The 23,475-nt window shown below is 37.4% G+C and overlaps 1 protein-coding gene across 1 annotated transcript; it reads left to right on the top strand.

Annotated features, from left to right (window-relative positions):
• Nucleotides 1-950: 950 nt before the first annotated feature.
• On the top strand, nt 951-23,412 carry LOC135473148 (protein Wnt-4-like). The gene is made up of 4 exons (XM_064752983.1): nt 951-1,437; nt 13,634-13,887; nt 20,660-20,928; nt 21,483-23,412. Exons 1-4 carry the CDS (start codon nt 1,328-1,330, stop codon nt 21,942-21,944), a joined length of 1,095 nt encoding a protein of 364 aa, XP_064609053.1. The 5' UTR covers nt 951-1,327; the 3' UTR covers nt 21,945-23,412.
• Nucleotides 23,413-23,475: the final 63 nt, after the last annotated feature.

Here is a 23,475-nt window from a genome sequence, read left to right as displayed (position 1 = left end):
GTACATGTACTTTGTGGGAGTGTAGTTCAAATAGCATTATTCTCAAAACATACTGAAGTACAATTTGCCTACTGTAGGCACTGCTTCATTCCTCAGCTCATCGCAGCTCATCTACATCTGTCAATCAATCCCCACCCCCTTAGTCTTCCAGCCCTTACCCTGGGATCCACATTCAAATTCCTCACCCATGACCAGTTAACCAAACCAATCCCACCTCAAGAAAACAGCCAGAGGGCTAACTTCTGTTGTTTCAATTTCAGGCATTCAGTCATTTCTCCAAGGCTAAATTCACAGAATGGAAACAAGTGGGCTTTAAGTTCGCCTTAGAACAGAACTCCCATGTACAATACAAGAGGTGGATAATCCACTGAAGCAGGAGGGACGGTGGGAAGATTCAGGAAGGTTCGAGTCTCGCCCATACCCAAAAGGTCTCCAAACAGGCATGAACATATCAATAACAGGTGATCAGAGCATTAACAATAGCTGGATTACTCCTACCTATTACAACCTGCCATAGGAGCAATATACCCAGTTAGTCCAAGGGGGATTGGGATTAAGGCAAAGGGATAATCCCTGCTGAGAAATACAAGTGGTTCCTGGGCAGTGTGGGTGGTGGTACCTCCCAGGCTAGCTGCAGATCTCACAGCTCCCTGGTGAGAAGATTTAGCTGCTTTAGGGACAAGTTATCCAAGTGAACTATGACTAGGGTAAAAGGGAGCAGTCCTCTGGCCAGTTAGGACAGGCTTCATGTGAATGGCCCAGAGAGAAAGGAGAGCCAATCAGTGGCAGGCAGGGCCCGTTTTATTGGCTGAACAGTGGGCAGAGACTTGTGAAGTGTGGGAAGCCAAAGATTTGAGCCAGTAGTCTGACAAACACTGGTTACCTAAAGGTACAGCTTGTCAACAGTGCTCTGGGTACACATAACAATAGTTCCAAGAAAAGACAGGGGAATCACTGGCCAGAAGTAACACCCAAGTGACGGCTATTTATCTGGAGTTGGCTGAATATCCACATGTGAGAAATGATGACAGGAAACAGTTGAAGAAAAGCCAAGAGAAATTTGCTCGTCTTTTAACTTTTGCTAATAAGAAAAGTTGCAAGCCAACGTTACATCACGACTGAGGAATTTGTTCATCTTTGGAGAACCCTTCACCGTGGAATTTACACAAGGCTAAGCTGTTTGGATACAGGAGACATCAACCAGATGAAGAGAATTGTCAAGTTTTACCTGGGCTGACTGAGATAAGGATTAAGCCAGAGACACGACAAAGATGATGGACTGAACGCGGTCGAGCACACCAGGGAAAGTCTAACCTCACCTGAGAAAATGTCGTTAAGAGTTTTATTGTCATTATCTGTGACATTACTGGATATTACCCACCTGGCTGGGATAATTATATTGCTCTGCGTACTACAAAGTGTCCACGCATCATGGTGGTAAGTTGATTTCTTATCCGATATAAGTTTAGTAAATGGAACAATCATTTATAAAGGGTGAAGCATCTTGCTAGCGCAAATTTTTCACTTCGCTGTTGACTTCACTGAATGTCATCCTTGATGAGAATGGCAAGAATTTCACACATTTCATACGTTTATCAGTATACTGCATCAACAAATAAATCAAACTTTTAAACTTTCAATGAAAGATACTTTTAAAATTTTCAGTTAAAAATAAAATGAATTTTCAATACTGTCATTCCCAAGTCTGATTTTCTTAGAGTACCTTAATCATTTGACTAGGGCTTTTCTACCTTACATAAGAAGATAACCTTCATTGCAAGATAACATCACTCATGATTTATTTTCAAATTTTTTACTACATGACTGATAACTAATGTATCAGGAAAGGAAACTTACAGGTGAAATTTGTTTTTCTTGATGCAGAAAATTTTCTAATGTATGAACTCTCACATTCACTAAATTACACAAAGTTCACAACTCATCATCATTTATGTTATAAGTATATAAGTATGGCTTGAAAAAAAATGGAAAACTCTGGTAAAGATCAGAGAATCAGTTCCCACTGAGAAAGCATTAACATATTAAAAATAAAAATCAGGAGGTAGAATTTAGTTATCATCTGCTTCACCAACTGCCTTTAAAGATAATTGCCATCCTACAACAGAACAGAAATAAACTGATATTTTGTAGGTTGAGGCTCATTTCATTCTAAGAGGATATATACTTTCACTTCTTATTTAGCTGATCAGATGTACTGTAATTAATTTCAGCATAAAACATATTTATATATATTTGTAACGATACGTGTGTAAAACCAACTTAGAATATTTTTTTTTGCATGCGTGAGATAATACTAATGTAATGTAACTTGAACTCTTTAACTCTGAACACACATGCAATGTTTCCCTACAAAACTGTGCACACAGCGAGCAGAAATCTGTTAAAAATTATCAAAGGACCAAGACGACTTCAAAACGACTTCGAAACGTCTTTAATGTGAAATGGATCACTAAGTTTTTGCAGAAAAGTGAAAAAAGTCTTAACTTTGTAATCTTTATTACTCTTTATGAAGTTTCACCTGTACATACATGTTCTCTCATGATTAATGCATTCAACAAGTTTTTGATTTTAAAAACACAAATTGATACCATTTCATTAATCATATAAGGTGTTTTTCCTGTAACAGGTAATGCATAGAATTTTTAAAAAAAGCCTTGTTTAAATTCTTGTTAAAAGACTGGAGTTGACATGATGTATATCATCTGGCTCGGGAGTACACATCCACGAAACTTTAGGGTCTGCTAGCGCACACAAATGATCAATTACACCGTCAATGAATACACAAAAACAACAGACTCCAGCAAAGTGTTAAAAGAGCTTCAAAAAATAAATTTGTTCTCAAAGTCCCCCCACAAAAAATCATGTTTGACTGGTAACAATTATCAGAGCAACAACAAATACCGATACATGCATTTAATTTTGTTTTTGAAGAGAAAAATGCATAAACTGCAGCAAACTGAGTCACACAAAGAAATTCAGTGATAAATGCTTAGGACAGCATCAAAGCAGTGTTTCCTAAACCACAAAGAAATTATTGCCAAAAGCCAATTTTGTTGTTATCTCCATGAGAGCGACAACCACTTAAATTTTGACTGTGCAAGAATTATAAGCCACTTTCAAATAGATTTCGTAGTTTGTAAAAATCTTCACCATGTAATCAATGTAAACTTATGCAATTTGCCATTTTGGATTCCAGTTTTTAAGCTCTAAATCAGCCAGAAGCAAGTAAAAAATATTCTCAGCACTTTCAGAAGTCTGGTGGAATTTTTGAAACTTGTGTGGTGCACTAATCAGAGAAATTTGAATGATAGGCTGTTGTTGAAAGGTTAGGCAGCCGGAGCTTTTGCTGGAGCTACCACCACCGGGCTGAGGCTGGTTGTTTGGGAGAAGACCAACTGTCAAAGACATGATTGATTACATGTCAGATCAGCTTGGCTTAGAAGCAGTCTACAACACCAGAAAGATATTTCCTCTGCAGGCATGACGCCCCACAGTCAAACCCCTTCTCCCAGTATGATTAATTGAAGCTCCTTTCTTCTTGTGCCCAGTTCAAACTTAAAGTCCATCAACAACATACCACTGACATTGCTCCATTCAGCTCAACAGACAGACCGAGTAAGTGATAGTCCCACGGAATTCCCCATTTCCAGCTCCAGGCTAAACCTGTGCTTAACAGACGACCTTAATAACTAACACCCACGAGAGTGGTTTAACTGACATTTTACGTCTGTTAATCTACTGTGATATGTTTATTAATCCAATTCTGACAAACATATCCATCAATTATATATGGAGGATTCCAGACAAGACAAAGCTGAGTGTCCTCTTTAAGCATTTGATTTGGATTCAAACTAGTGATCTAAGAAATCCAAGCGCAAGCTTTCTGGACAAATAAGGAAATCCATATATACTGTGATACCAGTAATCTTCATACTTCAAACTGAGTATATCACAGATGCGAACAGAGATAAAATGGAGAATTCATATACTTCATCTATACCATCCTTTCATGGAGTAGGTTTTAAATCGTCATGCCAACAGAAACAGCTAAAATCCATTATATGTCTACACAACAAAAAACATCTACAGATGAATCAAATAAGGAGAAATCAAAATAATATGAGCTGGGGTAAAAATATTCAGACCACAAGTTATTTTTACAATTGCTTTTTATTCATCCTTGCAGGTAGTGGTAATACAATGCTGAATTCTCCAAACAGTCAATACACACATATTTTTATTACTTTTTTGATATTATTCAAGAGGCAGAAAGAAATAAAATAAAATAGTTGCAGTAATTCTCCGTGAGAAACATGTCAAAGAAATTATATGTCTTTGTGTTTATAGTGTTAAATCCTAATTCAACAGTCCAGAAAAACTGAATACTTGGTATTTGCAGTTGACTGTAATGAAACGAGAAAAGTAGGCAAAATGATGGCTATAATGCGGTGGCTATTGAAACGTGAGAGATATAGATTACCACTTAACCTCTCTGCTGAATTGCACCATGTAGTGCAGGTGGAATTCTGTTCACAAGCTGAGAGAACAGGAAACCCAGGATACTGGCTCATATACACTCAGAAAATGAGTAGAACGAGAAAAAAACCCCCAAAAAACCAGAAAAGGTGTTTAAAGTGGTGACACCCAGATAGTAAGCAAGAGGGTTAATTAATCAACACTCTCGCCTTATCTGTGGTAAAATATGTCAGAAAAGAGTTAAGTCTGCGAGCCAGCAATCAATCTTATTTTACTGCTGTCATTTGCTAACTTACTCGCTCCCAAAATATAGCACTGATAATAACTTCATCCAATCAGTAATTTGTGTCAGCTAATTTCTAACCACGCAGCTCCAATATTAAGATCTGACTGGTCTACCACCAGAACTGAGATAGGCAGCAGTGTCTGCTACCATACTGTTTTCAGCTGTCAGGCACAGGTAGATATTTTAGACTGTTTATGAAGACAAATTCTCTGAAATGTAAGTATATATAACTGAAAGCAAGGGATAAAAATTCACCTACTTTCCAAATTTATCAACAGGTTTTCTGTAAGAATAAACCAATCTCATTATCATAAAGTCACAAGGAGAGCTAGGTCACAAATTAGAGTACACAAGTTCTTGTACATGTGAAGGATGTTGCACTTCTTGATTGATTGGAGGGTAAATAAGGTTAACAATGCTGTTCACTTATTATTGAAGTCCTACAAGGTAATTTAGTGAAAAAAGTGGAATGATCATCATGGTAACTAAATGCTAGCAAGCTTAACTAAAAATTTCAGATTTGTCATTGTTTAATCTTGCATATTTGCATGGTTGACCTAAAGAATCAGTGTGCAAAAAATATATTTCAATGAATGGCATAACATTCTTCGTTACACTATGCAGTTCTGCAGTGAACCAGTTTCTTAGCCATTGTGCCATAAAAATTATTACATTAGAGTGCTGCTATGCCCAGGTATTTTCTCTTTTCCATGCAATGCATCAATAAACTGTCTCAGACCATGTGCAGCAAGTAGGGACAAAAAGGAGTTTCACCAAAAGAGATACACAGCAAATTCCTGAAGAGCCAAACTTTAACAGCTTCTGACATTATCCAGAAAAGCCCATATGCATATACATGCCATGAATTTACCTCGTACATTACTGTATTTTACAGGGTACTTCTGACTTATTCTGTTTTCTCAAGCATTCCTAGGGTCTTATGCCACTAAGGATACCCATTTACATGGGGAGGGGGGTGGGCTTACATAGGGGTCAATTGAGGAGAAGAGATTGTAAACCCTCTTAACTTCATCATTGGTCATGTACGTTTTGTTTGAGATTGGGATCTCATGAAAAACAGGCTGTATGTATATGTCTAAATATGAGGCACACATATAGTAAACCATGTATTGGACTAGGCTATCTAACACTGAAGTTCTGTACACACCTGTTTAATGACTGGGGTGACCAGCTCCATACCCCTACTAGAGACAGGTTTGGGTTACCACGTACCATAAGCTACTTCCACGATATACCAACTATTAGTACTGTGATTCTTCACCTTCTCGCACATTTACAGGGTGATTATTAAAGCATATTCTGAAAGCATTCTGTGTAGACTGATAAAATTATACTTTTTGTGAACCCAACCAATGTAGTTCTGCCTCTAAAAGAAAATAAAAATGTGCATAATTGCACTGAAAGTTGATCTCTAAGGAATTAGCATAGATTCCAGAACACTGATTCAGCTACATATTGGCCTGACCATAACATCCATCACGTTTTCACATTGTATAATTCCTATGTAAGCACTACAGCATCCACATTACTGCATTGTTAACCACTAGTGCCAGTACAACACTGACTACATTAAATGATGCAGATTCCCTATACTTTGTTACCCTGACAAAGACAGGGCTAACCATGGACAGATCCCATCTCCCTACATATTCATAGAATGTGGGTGGAGGTGGGGTTAGGGAATAGGAGAAAGAGTCATTTCTTAAGGTCCAGGGAACAAAATTTCAAAGTTAGTCTGGCTAAATTTGATTGAAGTACGTACAGACTCAAGCAAAATGGCAGAATAGACACAAATACAACCCAAGTTAAATGAGCTTGAAAATGTGATAAAAAAATGCAGCCGTCACTGCTAAAGATATGTCTTATTATGATCCTTGTGAACCCTCCTGAGCTTCAATGCTCTGAGCACTTGGCTCACACCTTCAGACAACAATACCCGTCCTCACATACTGCAGGCCTTGTTCAAACTGGTCATACACAACAGCCTTTGTAAGAGACAGATCTTGGCAGATCACAGCTGTCTGTGCGCAGTGTACCTTGTATACGAGGTAAAACCAATACAAGTACATGTAGGCACCACTGACTTTGTAGCAAGGTTCTTCCTGTATTTATTTATTTATTTATTTATCTGACTGGTGTTTAAAGCCACAGTGATGAATTTTTCACTTACTGTATTTCACCTACAGTTTGATCGTGTACAAATGGACTATCAAAAACACATGAACACCTTAAAATGATACTTTTGATTCTAATACTTAACAGCTTTCTGTGAAGTTTGATGAATTTCTTATCAGGACAACTTAAGTTGCATTGCAAGTTGAATGAATCAAATGTGTTGCTTGAAAAATGCCAAACTTTAGGTGAAATACAATATATGGTCAGACTGGTGGATGGAGAAAACAAGTGCTTCTAGTCACATACCTTATTAAATGTTCCCACGTAAAGCCACAAGCAAACCTACACCAGTTGGATACAAGTCTGCATTACCTAATTGGTCAGGAGATGACAGGTTGCGCATTAACCAAACAAAATGTTACAGTTACCCATATAGTGACTAATTAGTTAATATGTACCTTTTTACAAGAAAATGGTTGCCCAAGTACATGTTTACGAATTTCAAAGAATTCAGAATTCAGAGTTGCAGTATGAAAATGTAAGACTCTGAGTATATCATTGAATGCAACATTGTAAATAGTAATGGCCACTGACAGCTATAAATTTATGCTCCATGTACAATTATTTTCTCTTTTATATACAATACACCAACACACTGTTCCAGACTACGCAACAAATTGGGAAGAAAGCGTTTCACCTTAAGAAATGTACAGCAAATTCTCGAGTAGCCAAACTTTTAGAACAGCTTCTGCAATTACACAGAAAGGTCCACACACATTTATTTGCCTTCAAAGCATGGTAATTATTGATACTTGATAATTCATGTATAATAATGCTTCAAACTCATTTTTCTGTGAGTTGAGACGAAGCAGACACAAAAGACTAAAGAGATACAAAACATGAAAGTTACGCATGTATGAAAACCTACTTATTCTGAACATCCAAAGTACCGTTTGACAGGAACATCAGCAAATGTGCTATTTTGGGCATAATGGTGCCTTGAAGTTAAGTCTCACACTTGGTGATGTGAAAGTTTGTAACAGAATGGGTATAATGCGCTTCTCATGTAAGCCTCTAAAGCACTTCACTATGTACTTTGGGAACATCCGAGTGCCCATGTGAACCCAAGACAGTTAACACAGGACTGCTCCATAGCGTGTTGACGTACTTAATGTGGTATTTCCAGCCTTAATCCATCAGATTTAATGGTAAGCCAGCTTAATCCCCATACCACACCTACCCTTTAACCACAGGTGAAGCGCAGTGTTAAACTGCTACGCTGTGTAAGAGGTGTAGGTTTACAAGGTACCTTCTAGACCGAGAGTCTGCCTTCATGATGACTTTAACTAAATGATTGGCAAAAAAATGGCAAACCTCTGCTTATTAAATATTAGTCTAAACATATTCACATATTGCATTCCATCCAAATCTGTGTTTGTACTGTAAATTGACAACCTTTTCAACCACTAAAGGCCTTTTTTTAGTGAAATTTATGCACACAATTAATACAACAATGATATTAGCAATCCTCTGTGTGTATCATTAAAAATGCAATTTTCATAAAACTGTGCAAATTATTTTTGTAAATCCCATAGTTCTCCTGGAATGTTTCATAATAATGGTTGCAGAGGCTGTTGAAAAGGCTGAAGAATTAGGATGTTTTACATGTACTCAGTGTTATTCCAATTAACAGTACACTAGAGAAGTCAAAAAATCAAAAACCCATTGATAATCCAGTATCTGAAACCTTTTGCTGTAACTAATAGAGCTGTATAGACGTTTTAAACACATTGACCCATTTTATAGTCATATCTATAATCTTGCATATACTCTTGCTGCATTTCTCTTCCCTGCCACTAGCTGACACGACTCAAACTCTGACAAACTGCTGAATTCAGTTACTTGCCTCAAAACATCATGCAATGTATACTTCAAGAATTTCAACAACGTGCAATGTAATGTGACTGATTAAGAAGAAAAACAAACTGAATTTAAAACCAGAGTATAAACGGGCATGATTTCCAAAAGGGATACCTATGTTACTGTGGGTCATATCATCTCTCCATTATGTACACATATCTATATCCATCAAACACAGACTCATTCTCAGTCACACAGAATACACCACACTATAGTACATGTACAGAGGTATAAAAAAGCTGGCTGATGACTATGATCAGAAAATATACACCATTATAGTACAATGAGCAAATTGAGATCACATGCAATACTACCTACTACACACTGCAGCATCACGACCAGGCAACTGAAATTCTTCCTTAGCTTTGGTGAAGAAAACATTGACAATAACCATGATCTGAATTGAATCTGATAGGAATTTATCACTACACAAGAATATCAATACATTTATGAGGCAAAGCCACTGGTAATTTAATGATGCTGCTTCATCGTTTAAAACATTTCTAATTTTGTGTGAGGTGTAACAAGCTCACTAGTTTTCTGCTGTATGTGTTAGTGAAGATTTTTTTATTTGTGTTTTTTCAGGAGCTCACTGCTGAAAATAGTTAATTCAACTGTTCAGATGGGCATTCTCCCTCCCAATTCATATCATCAAGAAAAATTCCTTTCAAAGGTGTGAATTGACTGATTAGTAATGGCGTTACTGCCACCAATGGCTTATGTCACCTCAGGTCGAAAGAGGTCACTGAAGGTTTTGAGATGTAAGCTGCTTTAAGAAGACTATAGCAGATATTTTTGGGCAAACAAATCCCCCAAAACGATGAGTGCAAATCCCATCAGATTTTTGCTATTACTTTGGAATACCCCAAATAGTTACCTTTGCAAACTATAAGCCTCATCTCTGCGCCTGTTTTCATTTTAAATTAGTACCAACGTTCATACAATTTATAAAGTGACTCACATCATAGCTTTTTTGAACTTTATAATCACTGTGGCACATGCACAAGTCTGATATTTACTAAAAGGCAATAACTTAACATGTTCCTGGCAAATGAATTTTGATTTGATAACCAAATATGTGTTCTTCCCCTCCAGCTGTACTTACTAATCCAACCCTCTGCTAGAGCAACATGACTATCACAGGTTAAATGAGACAGGGCACGAGGCTTGCACCAAAAATAAAGTTGATGACAAAAGATAAAGCAGTCCACATAAAGGTCCTCTGACATTCATGGTACATGAATGTGGCACAACTTAGTTATAATCACTTAACTGAAGTTTTCTCCACTGAGCAAATGAACATCAGCACACAAAAGTTAACAAACTAAATCACAACATAGGGAAAAAACAATATTATACAATACATGTACTTGATTTTGCAGATTAAAGTGAACTGAATTCCATCTGTTTTATCTTTGGCACTCCGCTTAAACTCAATTGTGAATGGATTTGCAGTAAAATATTTTTGTGATTCTGTTAAAATGCTTTTGTTACACAAATGTCAAAATCACAACATAATGTAGCCTTATGCATGCAGTTCAAATCAGTGAGTTACACATACTGGTTCACATCTGCTTATTTTGCGTAACTAATATTTTATTAATAATAAACTAAAATAGTACTTAACCAATAAAATGCTGTTGTAACTCAGTCCTAGTTTCTGATACAATGATAGCTCTTTCCTAGTTTCAACTTCAGAAAATCTACACACACACACACGCAAAAACGATCTATAAAAAATAGTCCTAGCTATCTCTCATGATCGGACAGCTTCTCTCTTCCTTTCCACCATGAGCTATAGTTTTTCATCAGCCCCTCTCGCCTTAGTCCTATCTGAGACTCCTGCCAATAGTCTGTAATCTGATATCTTTTGATAGACTTTCCACCATTCATCAAATCACATATTTTTGCAAGCGGACAATGGGGAAGTTTGAAGGGGACTGTAATTTAATTTTCTTCCCCATAATGCTGCTCAAACACAGTGAAGCCACACAAATGCTCAGGTGAAAATGCCTTGAATGCCGGGATTTCTGCCAATATTGACAGTGAGGTGGCCGTATCCCAAACCTACCCCACGCTCTCACAGCAGGCTCTACAATACCCCATCAGCCAGCAACTTACAAATCCGCTTTAAAGGCTTAGTTCTTTTCTTTGCGAGGATTCGCAGAGCTATTTGACTCTGTTGCCAGGTCATGTGGGGATTAGCCAACTTCCACAAGGTATTGACGCGTCTCTGCGCTATCTTAAACCCCAACACAAGTTTCTCATAGCTTCTTGAAAAAACTCACTGCTTTGATACCTTTTGTTTGACAGTTTTCACTCCATAACCAGCACATGGGTTCTAATTTTAACTTAATGTTAGCTCAAATAAGAGCCTTATAAAGTTTTAAGGCACTTAATATTCAACATTTGATACGGCATCCATTTATATATACATATATTAAAAAAATTCTCAGACATGTTGATAAAGGCTACCAAAACCAAGATCAGTTATCAAATTATCTTTCAGGACATTTGTAAGAGCACATGAGATAGAGAAAACTAATATGAAACCTGGTAAGATAATTCACTACATTTAAAGTATACGTTACACTTACATCGTTTGAGGCAGGGACAGCTTGTCAGGTTGCAGATATATGCACCTCTAGTACATTCACAGTGGGGTCACATCAGAATGGTGCAAACAATCAGCAAAATGAAACAATCTGATTATTACTGGAAAGGAACAGTACAGTTAGCAAGGTTGGAATTCTTAATGCTGTATGAATATGAATAATATGCAGACACCAATTACCTGTGTACATCACTAAATGACAAATGAAGAAGAGCGCATATCACACAAAAGCATTTACCACTACTTGTGCTAAACTGAACAGGTCATTCACCAAAAGAACAGAGTCTTTGGTTCAAAAAGCCCATATTTGAGGTCTGGCTTGGGTCACCCACCTCTCTCAGAGATAATATTGTTTGGGTCACCCATACCTGTATCTCGTCAAAAGTCTAATTTGTATACTTCAAACATGTATTACTTGGGTTACCAACATCTCTCATAAGGGTTACTTGGGTCATCCACCTCAGTCAGAGATCATAAGTATTACTTGGGTCATCCACCTCAGTTACAGATCATAAGAGTTACTTGGGTCACCCACCTCAGTTACAGATCATAAGGGTTACTTGGGTCACCCACATCAGTAACAGCTCATAAGTGTTACTTGGGTCATCCACCTCAGTAACAGATCATAAGGGTTACTTGGGTCACCCACATCAGTAACAGATCATAAGTGTTACTTGGGTCATCCACCTCAGTAACAGATCATAAGGGTTACTTGGGTCACCCACCTCCATTACAGATCATAAGCGTTACTTGGGTCATCCACCTCAGTTACAGATCATAAGTATTACTTGGGTCATCCACATCAGTAACAGATCATAAGGGTTACTTGGGTCACCCACCTCCATTACAGATCATAAGCGTTACTTGGGTCATCCACCTCAGTTACAGATCATAAGTATTACTTGGGTCATCCACATCAGTAACAGATCATAAGCGTTACTTGGGTCATCCACCTCACTTACAGTTCATAAGTATTATTTGGGTCATCCACCTCACTTACAGTTCATAAGTATTATTTGGGTCATCCACATCAGTAACAGATCATAAGCATTACTTGGGTCATCCACATCAGTTACAGATCATAAGGGTTACTTGGGTCACCCACCTCCATTACAGATCATAAGCGTTACTTGGGTCATCCACCTCAGTTACAGATCATAAGTATTACTTGAGTCATCCACATCAGTAACAGATCATAAGCATTACTTGGGTCATCCACCTCACTTACAGTTCATAAGTATTATTTGGGTCTTCCACATCAGTAACAGATCATAAGTGTTACTTGGGTCATCAACCTCAGTTACAGATCATAAGTATTACTTGGGTCATCCACATCAGTTGCAGATCATAAGTATTATTTGGGTCATCCACATCAGTAACAGATCATAAGTGTTACTTGGGTCATCAACCTCAGTTACAGATCATAAGTATTATTTGGGTCATCCACATCAGTTACAGATCATAAGTATTATTTGGGTCATCCACATCAGTTACAGATCATAAGGGTTACTTGGGTCATCAACCTCCGTTACAGATCATAAGCGTACTTGGGTCATCCACCTCAGTTACAGATCATAATTATTACTTGAGTCATCCACATCAGTAACAGATCATAAGCATTACTTGGGTCATCCACATCAGTTACACATCATAATTATTACTTGGGTCATCCACATCAGTAACAGATCACAAGCATTACTTGGGTCATCCACATCAGTTACAGATCATAAGTATTACTTGGGTCACCCACCTCCATTACAGATCATAAGCGTTACTTGGGTCATCCACCTCAGTTACAGATCATAATTATTACTTGGGTCATCCACATCAGTAACAGATCATAAGCATTACTTGGGTCATCCACATCAGTTACAGACCATAAGTATTACTTGGGTCATCCCCCTCAATAACAGTTCATAAGTATTATTTGGGTCATCCACCTCACAGTTCATAAGTATTATTTGGGTCATCCACATCAGTTACAGATCATAAGTATTATTTGGGTCATCCACATCAGTTACAGATCATATTACTCACACATCACACATATATGTGTAACTTATTAAATTATCTACCTCATGCTTTGATCATAAGTTTGGGTTTAGTTAGCCAGGTGATCTGTTTTTCAACAATTACATATTCCATGTTACTAATTAGGTTTTAACCATTTTCTTTTCCAGGTACCTGGGTGTAGCCAGTTCTTATCAAAGTACACTTGGTGACCTGAACCACATTCCTGGACAAACCAAATGCTCATTACCATACCTGGAGCCTCGTCAGAGGGAGATGTGTCAGATAGATGACAAGCTGCTAGAGGTGATCACACAAGGCGCAAGCATCGGGATCAATGAGTGCCAGTTTCAGTTTCAGAACAGGCGCTGGAACTGTTCCACTTTCAACACAACAAATGTGTTTGGAAAAGTTCTCAATATCAGTAAGTATGACATTGGGTTGTAGGTGTCTGTAGCTTATAAAGTCAGGCAATTAGGTAGTAAAGGTATGCACATGTACTATCAGGAAGTATACCACAAAATTTACCCCATACACAAATATATCCAGCCATAATGTCTAAGTTTTCTCCCACACTGGCTTTTATAAAAAGTGTTGGCATGACGTTGCTTTCAAGGATGCATGATCACTTAACAGAACTATTTCAGGTGTAAGTGTTTATCTTCAAGAATTTCATGGTTGTATTAGTCAGCACAAGTACAGCAAGGTTAAATACAGCTGTACATGTATATGTGAATAATTGTGAAATTCCACATTTCTGACAATGTTAAATCAATGTTCAAAATATAAATCTTCAAAACGTTCCTGGATTTTTCCATTTGCTAACACAGGGTGGGCACATCTGAGATGTTGAAACCAAATGATTTGATTTGTTATTCAATCATTCAGCTTACAGAGAAACTGCTGTCTAATAACCTTAATGATTAATTGTGCAAATCAACAGAACAGCTTGTTTGGGAATAAGCTCTGTCCTTTCTTCATAACATTTTTGCAATCACTCTTTGAGCTCTGAATATCACAGAAAAGTATGGCGAAAAAAAAAAATGAAAAACATTAAAAAAAAAAGAGAGAAAAAAAAACAGTTGAAGTCAGAGGAGATCCTCTTGTTGATAGAAAAACAGCTTGGCTCAAGTGGGTGCTTGATCCTCCCCTGCTAGAGGCCTTCTAACAAGCTATGGCTGTCTGGGGCAGAAAAGCTGCTAAAGGTGGGGAGTTTAGATGATGCCAATTGGGCATAGCACAAGGGTATCCATGACTGGGACAGTTGAAACAGACCAGCTGATCAGCAGTCCAGGGCTCTCACTTGCACCTCATTAACTGTATGCTCTGTTTAATCAGTGCAGGCCTCCACATGTTATCTTCATCAAGTCCCCAGCTTTACCACAACTCTGTCTTCATGCTAAAGTCATCCTCCCTTCCTCTACTAACCAAAATAGACCAATCAATTTACTGTAATGGGCAAGGACAAGCTTTCTTGCTTGGACAAGGCATTAATATTATATTCCTCAAATTGTTAGAAAAAAAGAGGGTAGATGAGGAGGAAGTAACACCTGTCATCCTACTTTCACTTCCCCCAATACTTGTTTTACAGATGAAGACAATGATACCTGGCAAAACTCTGCACAAGGTTCAGACATTTGTAATGAATGAATGCTTATGGCTTAACATTGCATTGGCAATATTTAAGTCATATCATGGCTAGTGCATCTTTAAACTGTGTCAAAACCACTGGTACAGTCTATTTAAGCCATATGGATATATCTCTGTTTTAAAACACTTTACTGTGTGCTCTGTTATATGTGGGTAACCTTTAAATTTTACTTCAAAATTTGACTCATGGTATTTTTTATAACCAGTTATTAAGATGTTGGAAAGTTTTATCATACATCATAACACTTCTTCTAACCATTTTCCCCTACTGTGGAAGTTCAACTTGTGTAATCAGCTGGGGTCAAACACAGGTACAGGGGCATACTTAGCTTACCTAGTTATCTGTAAACAGGCAACCATACTGTGTTTACAGCAGGCCCAGAACCAAACTTCACCAGACAAAATCTATCTCAAGAGATAAAGGTGTACATTAAATGTAATAAACACTTTGGCAGAACATAGATACTCTTAATTCATAGAAAAGACCAATATATATATATATATATATATGAAGTCAAAATATTCAAACAGTTACTCTTTTGTGATTTCATGCCACTAAACTGTAGAAAGACATTTGTGCCCATCAGTGCTAACAAACCATCAGGGTTAGGTGGCTATGTGTGCTTTGGCTCAGGCATGATAATTGTGTGGGCACTATATTATTGAAAAAAAAGTAGCAGATATTTCAGTTCACCTTGATATTTGCTCGAAAACAGGATAGTATAAATGTCAGCGAGTAGGGAAATTTCCATACACCTGACTGATGAACTCATGCCTTAATCTTGTACATATATATATATATATATATATATATATATATATATATATATATATATAGCCTATATCCTATTTTTTCAAAATACCCTAATTTCTCAAACTGTTTGCATACCAACGAGCAACTTCCTACACAATTTATGCACACTTATAATTAAATTTTGGAGCCAAAACCTCAGGGTCTCACAAAAAGCCAATTTAAGGGCTTCACAAGCAGTAAAATTTTATCTGCTTACAAAAATAATGCCTTCAAAATATGCTTGAATACAGTAAATCTTCAATTTTTTCAAACACTGTTTTAATGGGAATTTATGCATACACTTATTACGAATATGATGTGAAAAATTGCTTGTTTATGTCATTAAAGAAGTAAGCTTCATAAAGCTATGAAAACTTATTTCTCTACACACCGTAGATTCTCAGAATGTTTCAAAATATTGGTTGCAAAGGTGGATGAAAAGGTTGAAGAAATAGGGTAAACAACTGGCAAAGTGCGAAAAGGTTGAAGAATTACAGTAGTATATACCATAGTCTGGACTTTGCAGGAACAAAATCTCCACTTGTAGGATGTTAATTCATCTCTGCTCAGTTCTACAGGTCACCTTATGTTAGAAATCAGCCATCAGCTTATTTTTGCACACATAAATCAGGTCAATTTTCTTAGAGGATCAACACTATGCCATTAGGTGATTAATGTATTGAAGGGCAAAAGAACATCGCAGTAAACTGTACCTTACCCTAGACATGATAAGGCTGTGGGAACTCCCATGGATTTGTTTAGAACAATTACCACTATTTGTGTCTGTGGGTAACAGTACCATATAAACGACAGAATTGCTGGGAGCGGGGAATCGGTGCTTCCTCAAATGTCATAGTGATAAACCAATGCGCAGTGGGGCCGAGTGTGATCCAGGTATTTCAGCCCTCATCTATGGGTGCCCCCAAGTACTTCAGGGGCGAAATTGTTACCTAGTACCCCCATCACCCTGCCTACTCAATAAATCAAGCCAAACACATCCCAGCTTTAAATAAACAAATTCCCCAAGGAAAAACATAAACAGAGGGTAATTTGAAAGCAATCCCAGTTCCTCCAGCTAAATAGGTTACAGAACTATTTCAGCTTGTTACTGAGCTCAACAACTCTTACCAGACAAATTCTTAAGCCAACTTAAACTGTTTGGTATCTTTGCTATGCACCTTAGTCTGACAGACTGTCAACTGAAGGTTGTCAAAAAATCACTCAGAATCATGGAAAAATTTGTGTTATTCTCAAGTTTTGTTTATTTTCTTACCTTTTTGAACCATATCCATTTTTAATCACATCAACTATATTGATTTTCATCCACTGGTAAATTGTTTAAGTACTGGTACTCATAAAAATCACATGATTTTGTTAACTATTTTCTATAATTTTTATGTTTACAAGGTGTAGCTCTGTGAAGCTGCTATCTGTTTGTTGGTCAGTCGATTGGTTGGTTGGTCAGTTAAATTTTTCACCTCCCATCTTTGCACAAGGGCCATTCACTTTATGAGGGACAATCAATGCAAGATATCAAGGATTGCAGAATGTTGCACATTTTGGCCTTGTTTCAAAGACATGATCATCACTGATTTGCATAAAGTTAAACACTATGACTGGCATATGGCAGGAGATAGTGAAGTTGGAGTAGGTTGACAACATGGTGTTTAGTTACAGGCTTGTAGGGTGACTGGCTGGGAAAGGCAAGTTCCAGCCTACATATGTACTTAGGCCCATAAAGACAACAACCAGAAAACAAGGTGCCTGTCAGAGGGAGATGATTTATGAGGGGGTTGGGTTTGTTTCCACTTTCCTACACATGACAGATATACTGGATGGCTGCCATTTCTGCACTATGGACTGCCTAGGGGGTTGAGGGGGGTGGGGGAGGGACCATCCCCTGGGGAAGGGCTGATAGAAAGCTACAAGTGGCCTGTCAAACTGAAGACAAATTGGTATACCCTCCACTCAGGGGCGAGAACATATAGCTGTGGTAAATCCCACAAAAGTTCTACCGTGTCTCTAGGTAACAAATTCACCTGGAATGATGTTCCAAAAAATACCTAAAATTGCTCTGTACATCTATTTATAATAATGAAATATTTCCTGAAATATATTTCATCATGGTATGGTATATATTTATTATAACAATGCTTAGGTTTAAACCAATGTAATAACATTTGCTCATGCTTCACACAGATTTTGAGCAAGATTTTAGAGCAAGAAAGTCTCTTAGTGGGACTTAGTAATGGAGTATCTGCACACTATGATAAAAATACTACTTTTCATTAAAAATGCTTGAACGTTTGAAAAGTTTGTTGGTCTGCAACTTTAATATCTTCCCAAGTGGCATATGATGTTGAATGGAATTCACTCCACACTTCAAATTAGCTCCACTTTGATAGCCTGGGACTCTGATAAACCTTGAGAAATTGTTGTAAACATACACACCAGACGGGCTTTCAAGAGGTTATGGCAATATTGCCATACATTTTCAGCATGTCATGATGTAGGATGGCAGTGTCCTATAACTTGTGTAGGAGATTTTTGAGAACAGATCATATATTTACCTTGCTCAAAATATCAGCCTTGTCTGTGCATGTGCTACTGTTCGAAATTGGGAGTAAAGCTTCTAAAATTAATACAATGGGGTGTGTTATAAGTTTTCTAAACATTAGAATCAACTTAACACTGTGAAAAGTACAGGTATGAGGCTGGTATTTTCTGAAAAGCAATAATTTGAGCTATTGTAGGTAAATACAGAATACAGGCACACTTGTTGCCAAAAATGTCTGGTATATCTATCAAACTACATGAACATGCATGAATACACATAAACCATGCAGTTGTACACGTGAATTTATTTATTTCTTTGACTGATGTTCTATGCCGACTCAAATATATTTCAAGGAAAATGTCCAGCCAGGATTACATAAATTTTTTCACAAGAATGTTGTTGAAGGTTGAAGCTCATGCAACAACTCATTTTAACTTTGTTAGGATCAATGTGTACAGGTATTTACTGGGGTATTTACTTCACACCTGATCGGCTGAAGACAATCAGTTTACCTGAGACACTAGACCTTACCCCAACTCTCACAGTGAAATGATACCCTCCACTACGAGTGGGTATTCAGGGTCTGCTAAGGTGGAAACCTACACTGGGGTTATTTGTGGCCCCCTTGTGTGATGTGGGTCATCTTGCTACCCAATATGGGTGCACCCATTGCATTTGTGGTCAAGCCTATGACAGTACATGTTACCTGTATTTGTAATGCTCCTAACATCTCATGTTATTGTAATCCCCCTTACCCCACTTGTAAGAAAGTCCCTGACGACCCTTCATAAAAAATGTACAATTTGTCTGAACATCATTATTATTAGGTTTCTCCAAAAATGGCTTCTCTGTACATTAAAAACTTTCAAGAGATTGAAAAAATAAAAGCACTATGAGACATCAAAACTTTGAATGATGCAATAAGAAAAACAAGCGCTATGGTTTATGGTGTACTCAGAAACCTCAGTCACAGAAATAGCGAAGAAAACCCAGGATTGCTGGTTGTTTGTTATAACGAATTTGGAGGTTCTGATCCTCACCACTTAAAGGGGGACTTTGTGACTATGCATAAAGAAATTTTATAAAATGCAACTCTTTTATAAAATGACACATTCTGTGACTAAAAGAAATTTGAATAAAAACTGTACTTTTTATTGATGAAACAATTTCTGTTCAATTTACTCATTAGTTAATACAGTGTGATTAGGTTGGGTGCCCAAAATTTGTGGATCTAACCTTTTCTGAAACTAAAATTACTCTAGATATGGCCCTAAAGGTATATGTATGTCTTTTATAACAGTGATTATTTCAAAGGTAATTGTTACATTACGTAAGGTATATAAAGAGTATCATGATAAAATTAACACCTCATTCAAACTGTCTGGGTTGATGGTTTGTAGAATCCAGCCAGCTCCACACAATGTACAGGTTATGTTGGGTATCATGGATGGTGTGTCTTGATGAACTAGTGAGGGTGAAACTTTATCTGTGTGAGATCCCCAGACAGACACCTGGTGGCAATTAGGGGGCTGTAGTGATTAGTCTAGGGTCTCGTCTGGGAGAAACCAAGCAGGTGTGTAGAGAGGGTATCACAGGAAGAAGACAGGGACTGAGGGGTGGGTGATGAAGCTAATTACAAGCAGGTATATGCTTACCATTGAATATCATAGTCATAGTTTACATCTGCTAAAATTTTACCTGTGTGAATAAAAACAGATGTACCTAAACTAGTTCATGGGCATTCTAGTAACAAGAAGTGAAAGGTAAGATATTATCATCAATGACCACTATAGCTGAAACATTCGAGATAAACTGAAAACATTCAAATACACATCACCCCATTATCAAAATATAAATAATAAATACAATATTGCACAGAAGTTTGAATACCATATGTGTTGCTCAAATGACAGGTGGAAATGATAACCCATGGGATGCACCCTTTGCAATATCTTCTATACCTGTACATGTATCTTCTCTAGAAGCATATCATATTGGTGAAATACCAGAATATTGTAAACAGATTTATATGCATGTAGCTGATATAGTACGGCCAAGATTAACTTGTCCAGTCACATTATTACAGAGGAATATAAAAAATTTATGGGGTACATTGTGTTAATTACCTTATTAAACATCTCAGTACAGATAACATCAAATTTAATCTTGAATTTTTTCTTTTCTTTTTTTCTGCAGAGAGCAGAGAGACTGCATACATCTATGCAATATTTTCTGCGGGTGTCATGCACAGTGTAACACGCGGTTGTGCATCAGGGGAGCTAACTCAGTGTGGCTGTGACGTGAATGTACGACACACCAAGACCAAGGGAGAATATGAATGGGGCGGATGTTCAGACAACGTTCAGTATGGAGCCAAATTCTCAAAGGAATTTGTTGATTCAGAAAATATGAAGTTCAGCGATGAAGGACTGATGAACTTATGGAATAATGAGGCAGGCAGAAGGGTGAGTTAACAATAATGCAGTTTAAACACATAGATTTAAGACAGTAATTCTTGCCAAGCATCCATAGATCATCTCATCTGCCATAAACTGTGGCAGTGAGCACTATTTTTAGTTCATACATATACATTTGCAAGTTTCAAACCCAAATCTCACCCAGAGACAACTCACTACGCAGTATTGTACATGTAAATGTCACCAACAATTACCTCTTGTAATATGTCTCATGCAATACACAGATAACAAAGTTCCAATGCTTTCAAGACAAATATTTATCGTTTCTTTGTAAAAGAATTCATGAAAAGAACATACAGGTTAGTGCAAAACAAGTATTGGTTTGGGCTGCATCATTTGACATCTGAAAAATTTCAACCTATTTATGTCAACCAAATTTCATGATCTAATCCAAAACTGAACACTACAAATTTATTACCAAACGCTACACTACAGTGACAGTCACAAAGAAATTTCAACTGAACGATAATGAACATTGATGTGAAGAAAATAAAATGACTGGCTTTCCGAAATATATTAATTGTTTTTACCTACTGTTTCAGGCTGTCAAGAATGACCTGGAGCTCATATGCAAATGTCATGGAATTTCAGGCTCTTGTTCTATCAAAGTCTGCTGGAGGAAAATGAAAGACTTTCGTATAACTGGGACAAGACTGAAAGAAAAGTTTGATGGGGCAAGCCTAGTGCAGCTGAACAGGCGGAAAAATAAACTACGTCCAGTTAATCGCCGTCAGAAGAAACCAACAAAAAAAGATTTGGTGTATTTAAGAGAATCTCCTGATTTCTGTGAGCAGAACCACCGAGTGGGATCCCTGGGAACCCATGGGAGAAAGTGTAAGAAAAACAGCTACGGACTGGACGGCTGTACGTTAATGTGCTGTGGGCGGGGTTATTACACCATCGTTAAGGAAATCAAGGAGGATTGTGACTGTAAATTTCTGTGGTGTTGTCGGGTTGAATGTAAAAAATGTACACACACTGCACAGCTAAATTACTGTAACTGACCATGCTGGTCAGCAAATCAAGGACCTAACAGATCCAATCAGTGACCTTCTGGCAGATATTTAGGATAGCCATTTTCAAGGTCACCTTGGCATTGGGATGTGAAATTCAGGTGGGACATGAATATGGAGTGCTTGTATGAAGACAAAAGCAGAAAATGGCTGGGGTAAAGCTCTGCCCATTCTGTGACCCTTTGATCAGGTATATGTACTGGATGAAGTCTGCCGCATGTTATGGTGTCTATTATGATGAACAGGTCAACAGAAAAAAGACAATTCAACAGATCTGCTTATTAGTTTTGATGAATAAATGTTGTTAATCTTAATGCAACACAAATAATATGCATTTTTATTAGAACAAGGAAGCATGCTGTCAGCAACATTATGTATGCTTTTGGGGGTATAATTGTGAATTAACATGAAGAATGATGTGAGTTTCTTGTGGCTATACTTATATCGTTATTGGAAGACAAATATGGCCTGACCCCTCGAGGTGTGCTCACTGTTGTGACTTTTTGTGATATAGGGTAGCACTGATTTTGTGACAGTAAATGCACTAGCCTGTAACAAAGTTAGTGACATATACATGCTTTAAAGTCTGACAAAAGCACATGTAACTTAAACACCCGATATGTTAGTTTTGACATGTGATGTGGACTGCCACCTAACGCACAATCTAGGCCTACATGTACACAGGAGAGACGCAGTTCCACAATGGTCGTAGTAACGGCCACAGCCAGGCCATTTGACAACACTTGTTAAAAAGACATATACTTGTATATATGTATGCTTCCATGGTAATCTTGCACAAAACCAGTGCAGGCTACGTTGATTGTAACTGCCTTGGCCACACATTAAAACATGATGCCATGGTACTTACAGTCAACTAAGGTTACATTTGCCTGGTGCAAAAGGCTGTAGGATAGTTTTTTCCTCGAGGAAAGTAGAACGTCCTTTTAAAAGCGGCTAAATGTGAATTTTCAATGGGAAACAGGCCTATCTTACAAAGCTGTCACAATGCTCCATCAAATGCATTTACCATGGTGATACAATCTCTTTACCACACTTTGCCAAGCTTCACGAGAATGGCTCCAGCATTGACGTGGATGTACATACATGTAGATTCTACACTTGATGGTTGTACAGTGGTCGAGTTTATGTAAAACAACTACTAACTATTCATGTTATGTTTTCATTAATGTACTTTGTTTCTTGAATACTGGCAGAAAATCTACATTAAATTGCACCTTGTAGAATGTAAACCAGGGATACTTTTGATGTTGTATGTATGGATTCAAACCAAGATGTAATGAAGTATTCAAAAGTTCTTATGCCTGGATCCAATGAGTGATATGGATGTCAAAGTACAAAGTAAACTCCAGATGCTCTGATCTATTGTTTAAGGCTCTAGTTAATTATTTAAGCTCTATGGTGACGTATTTATAATATTAATTAAAGCAAATGACTCATACAGAACAACAAACATTTATTTGTTATCTGTGGTAAAAATGTAATTATTTGATTGGTGTCACCG

This window comes from Liolophura sinensis, chromosome 8 (genome assembly GCF_032854445.1).
Source record: "Liolophura sinensis isolate JHLJ2023 chromosome 8, CUHK_Ljap_v2, whole genome shotgun sequence".
Lineage (NCBI taxonomy): Eukaryota > Metazoa > Mollusca > Polyplacophora > Chitonida > Chitonidae > Liolophura > Liolophura sinensis.
This window is presented reverse-complemented; position numbering and strand designations above follow the sequence as displayed.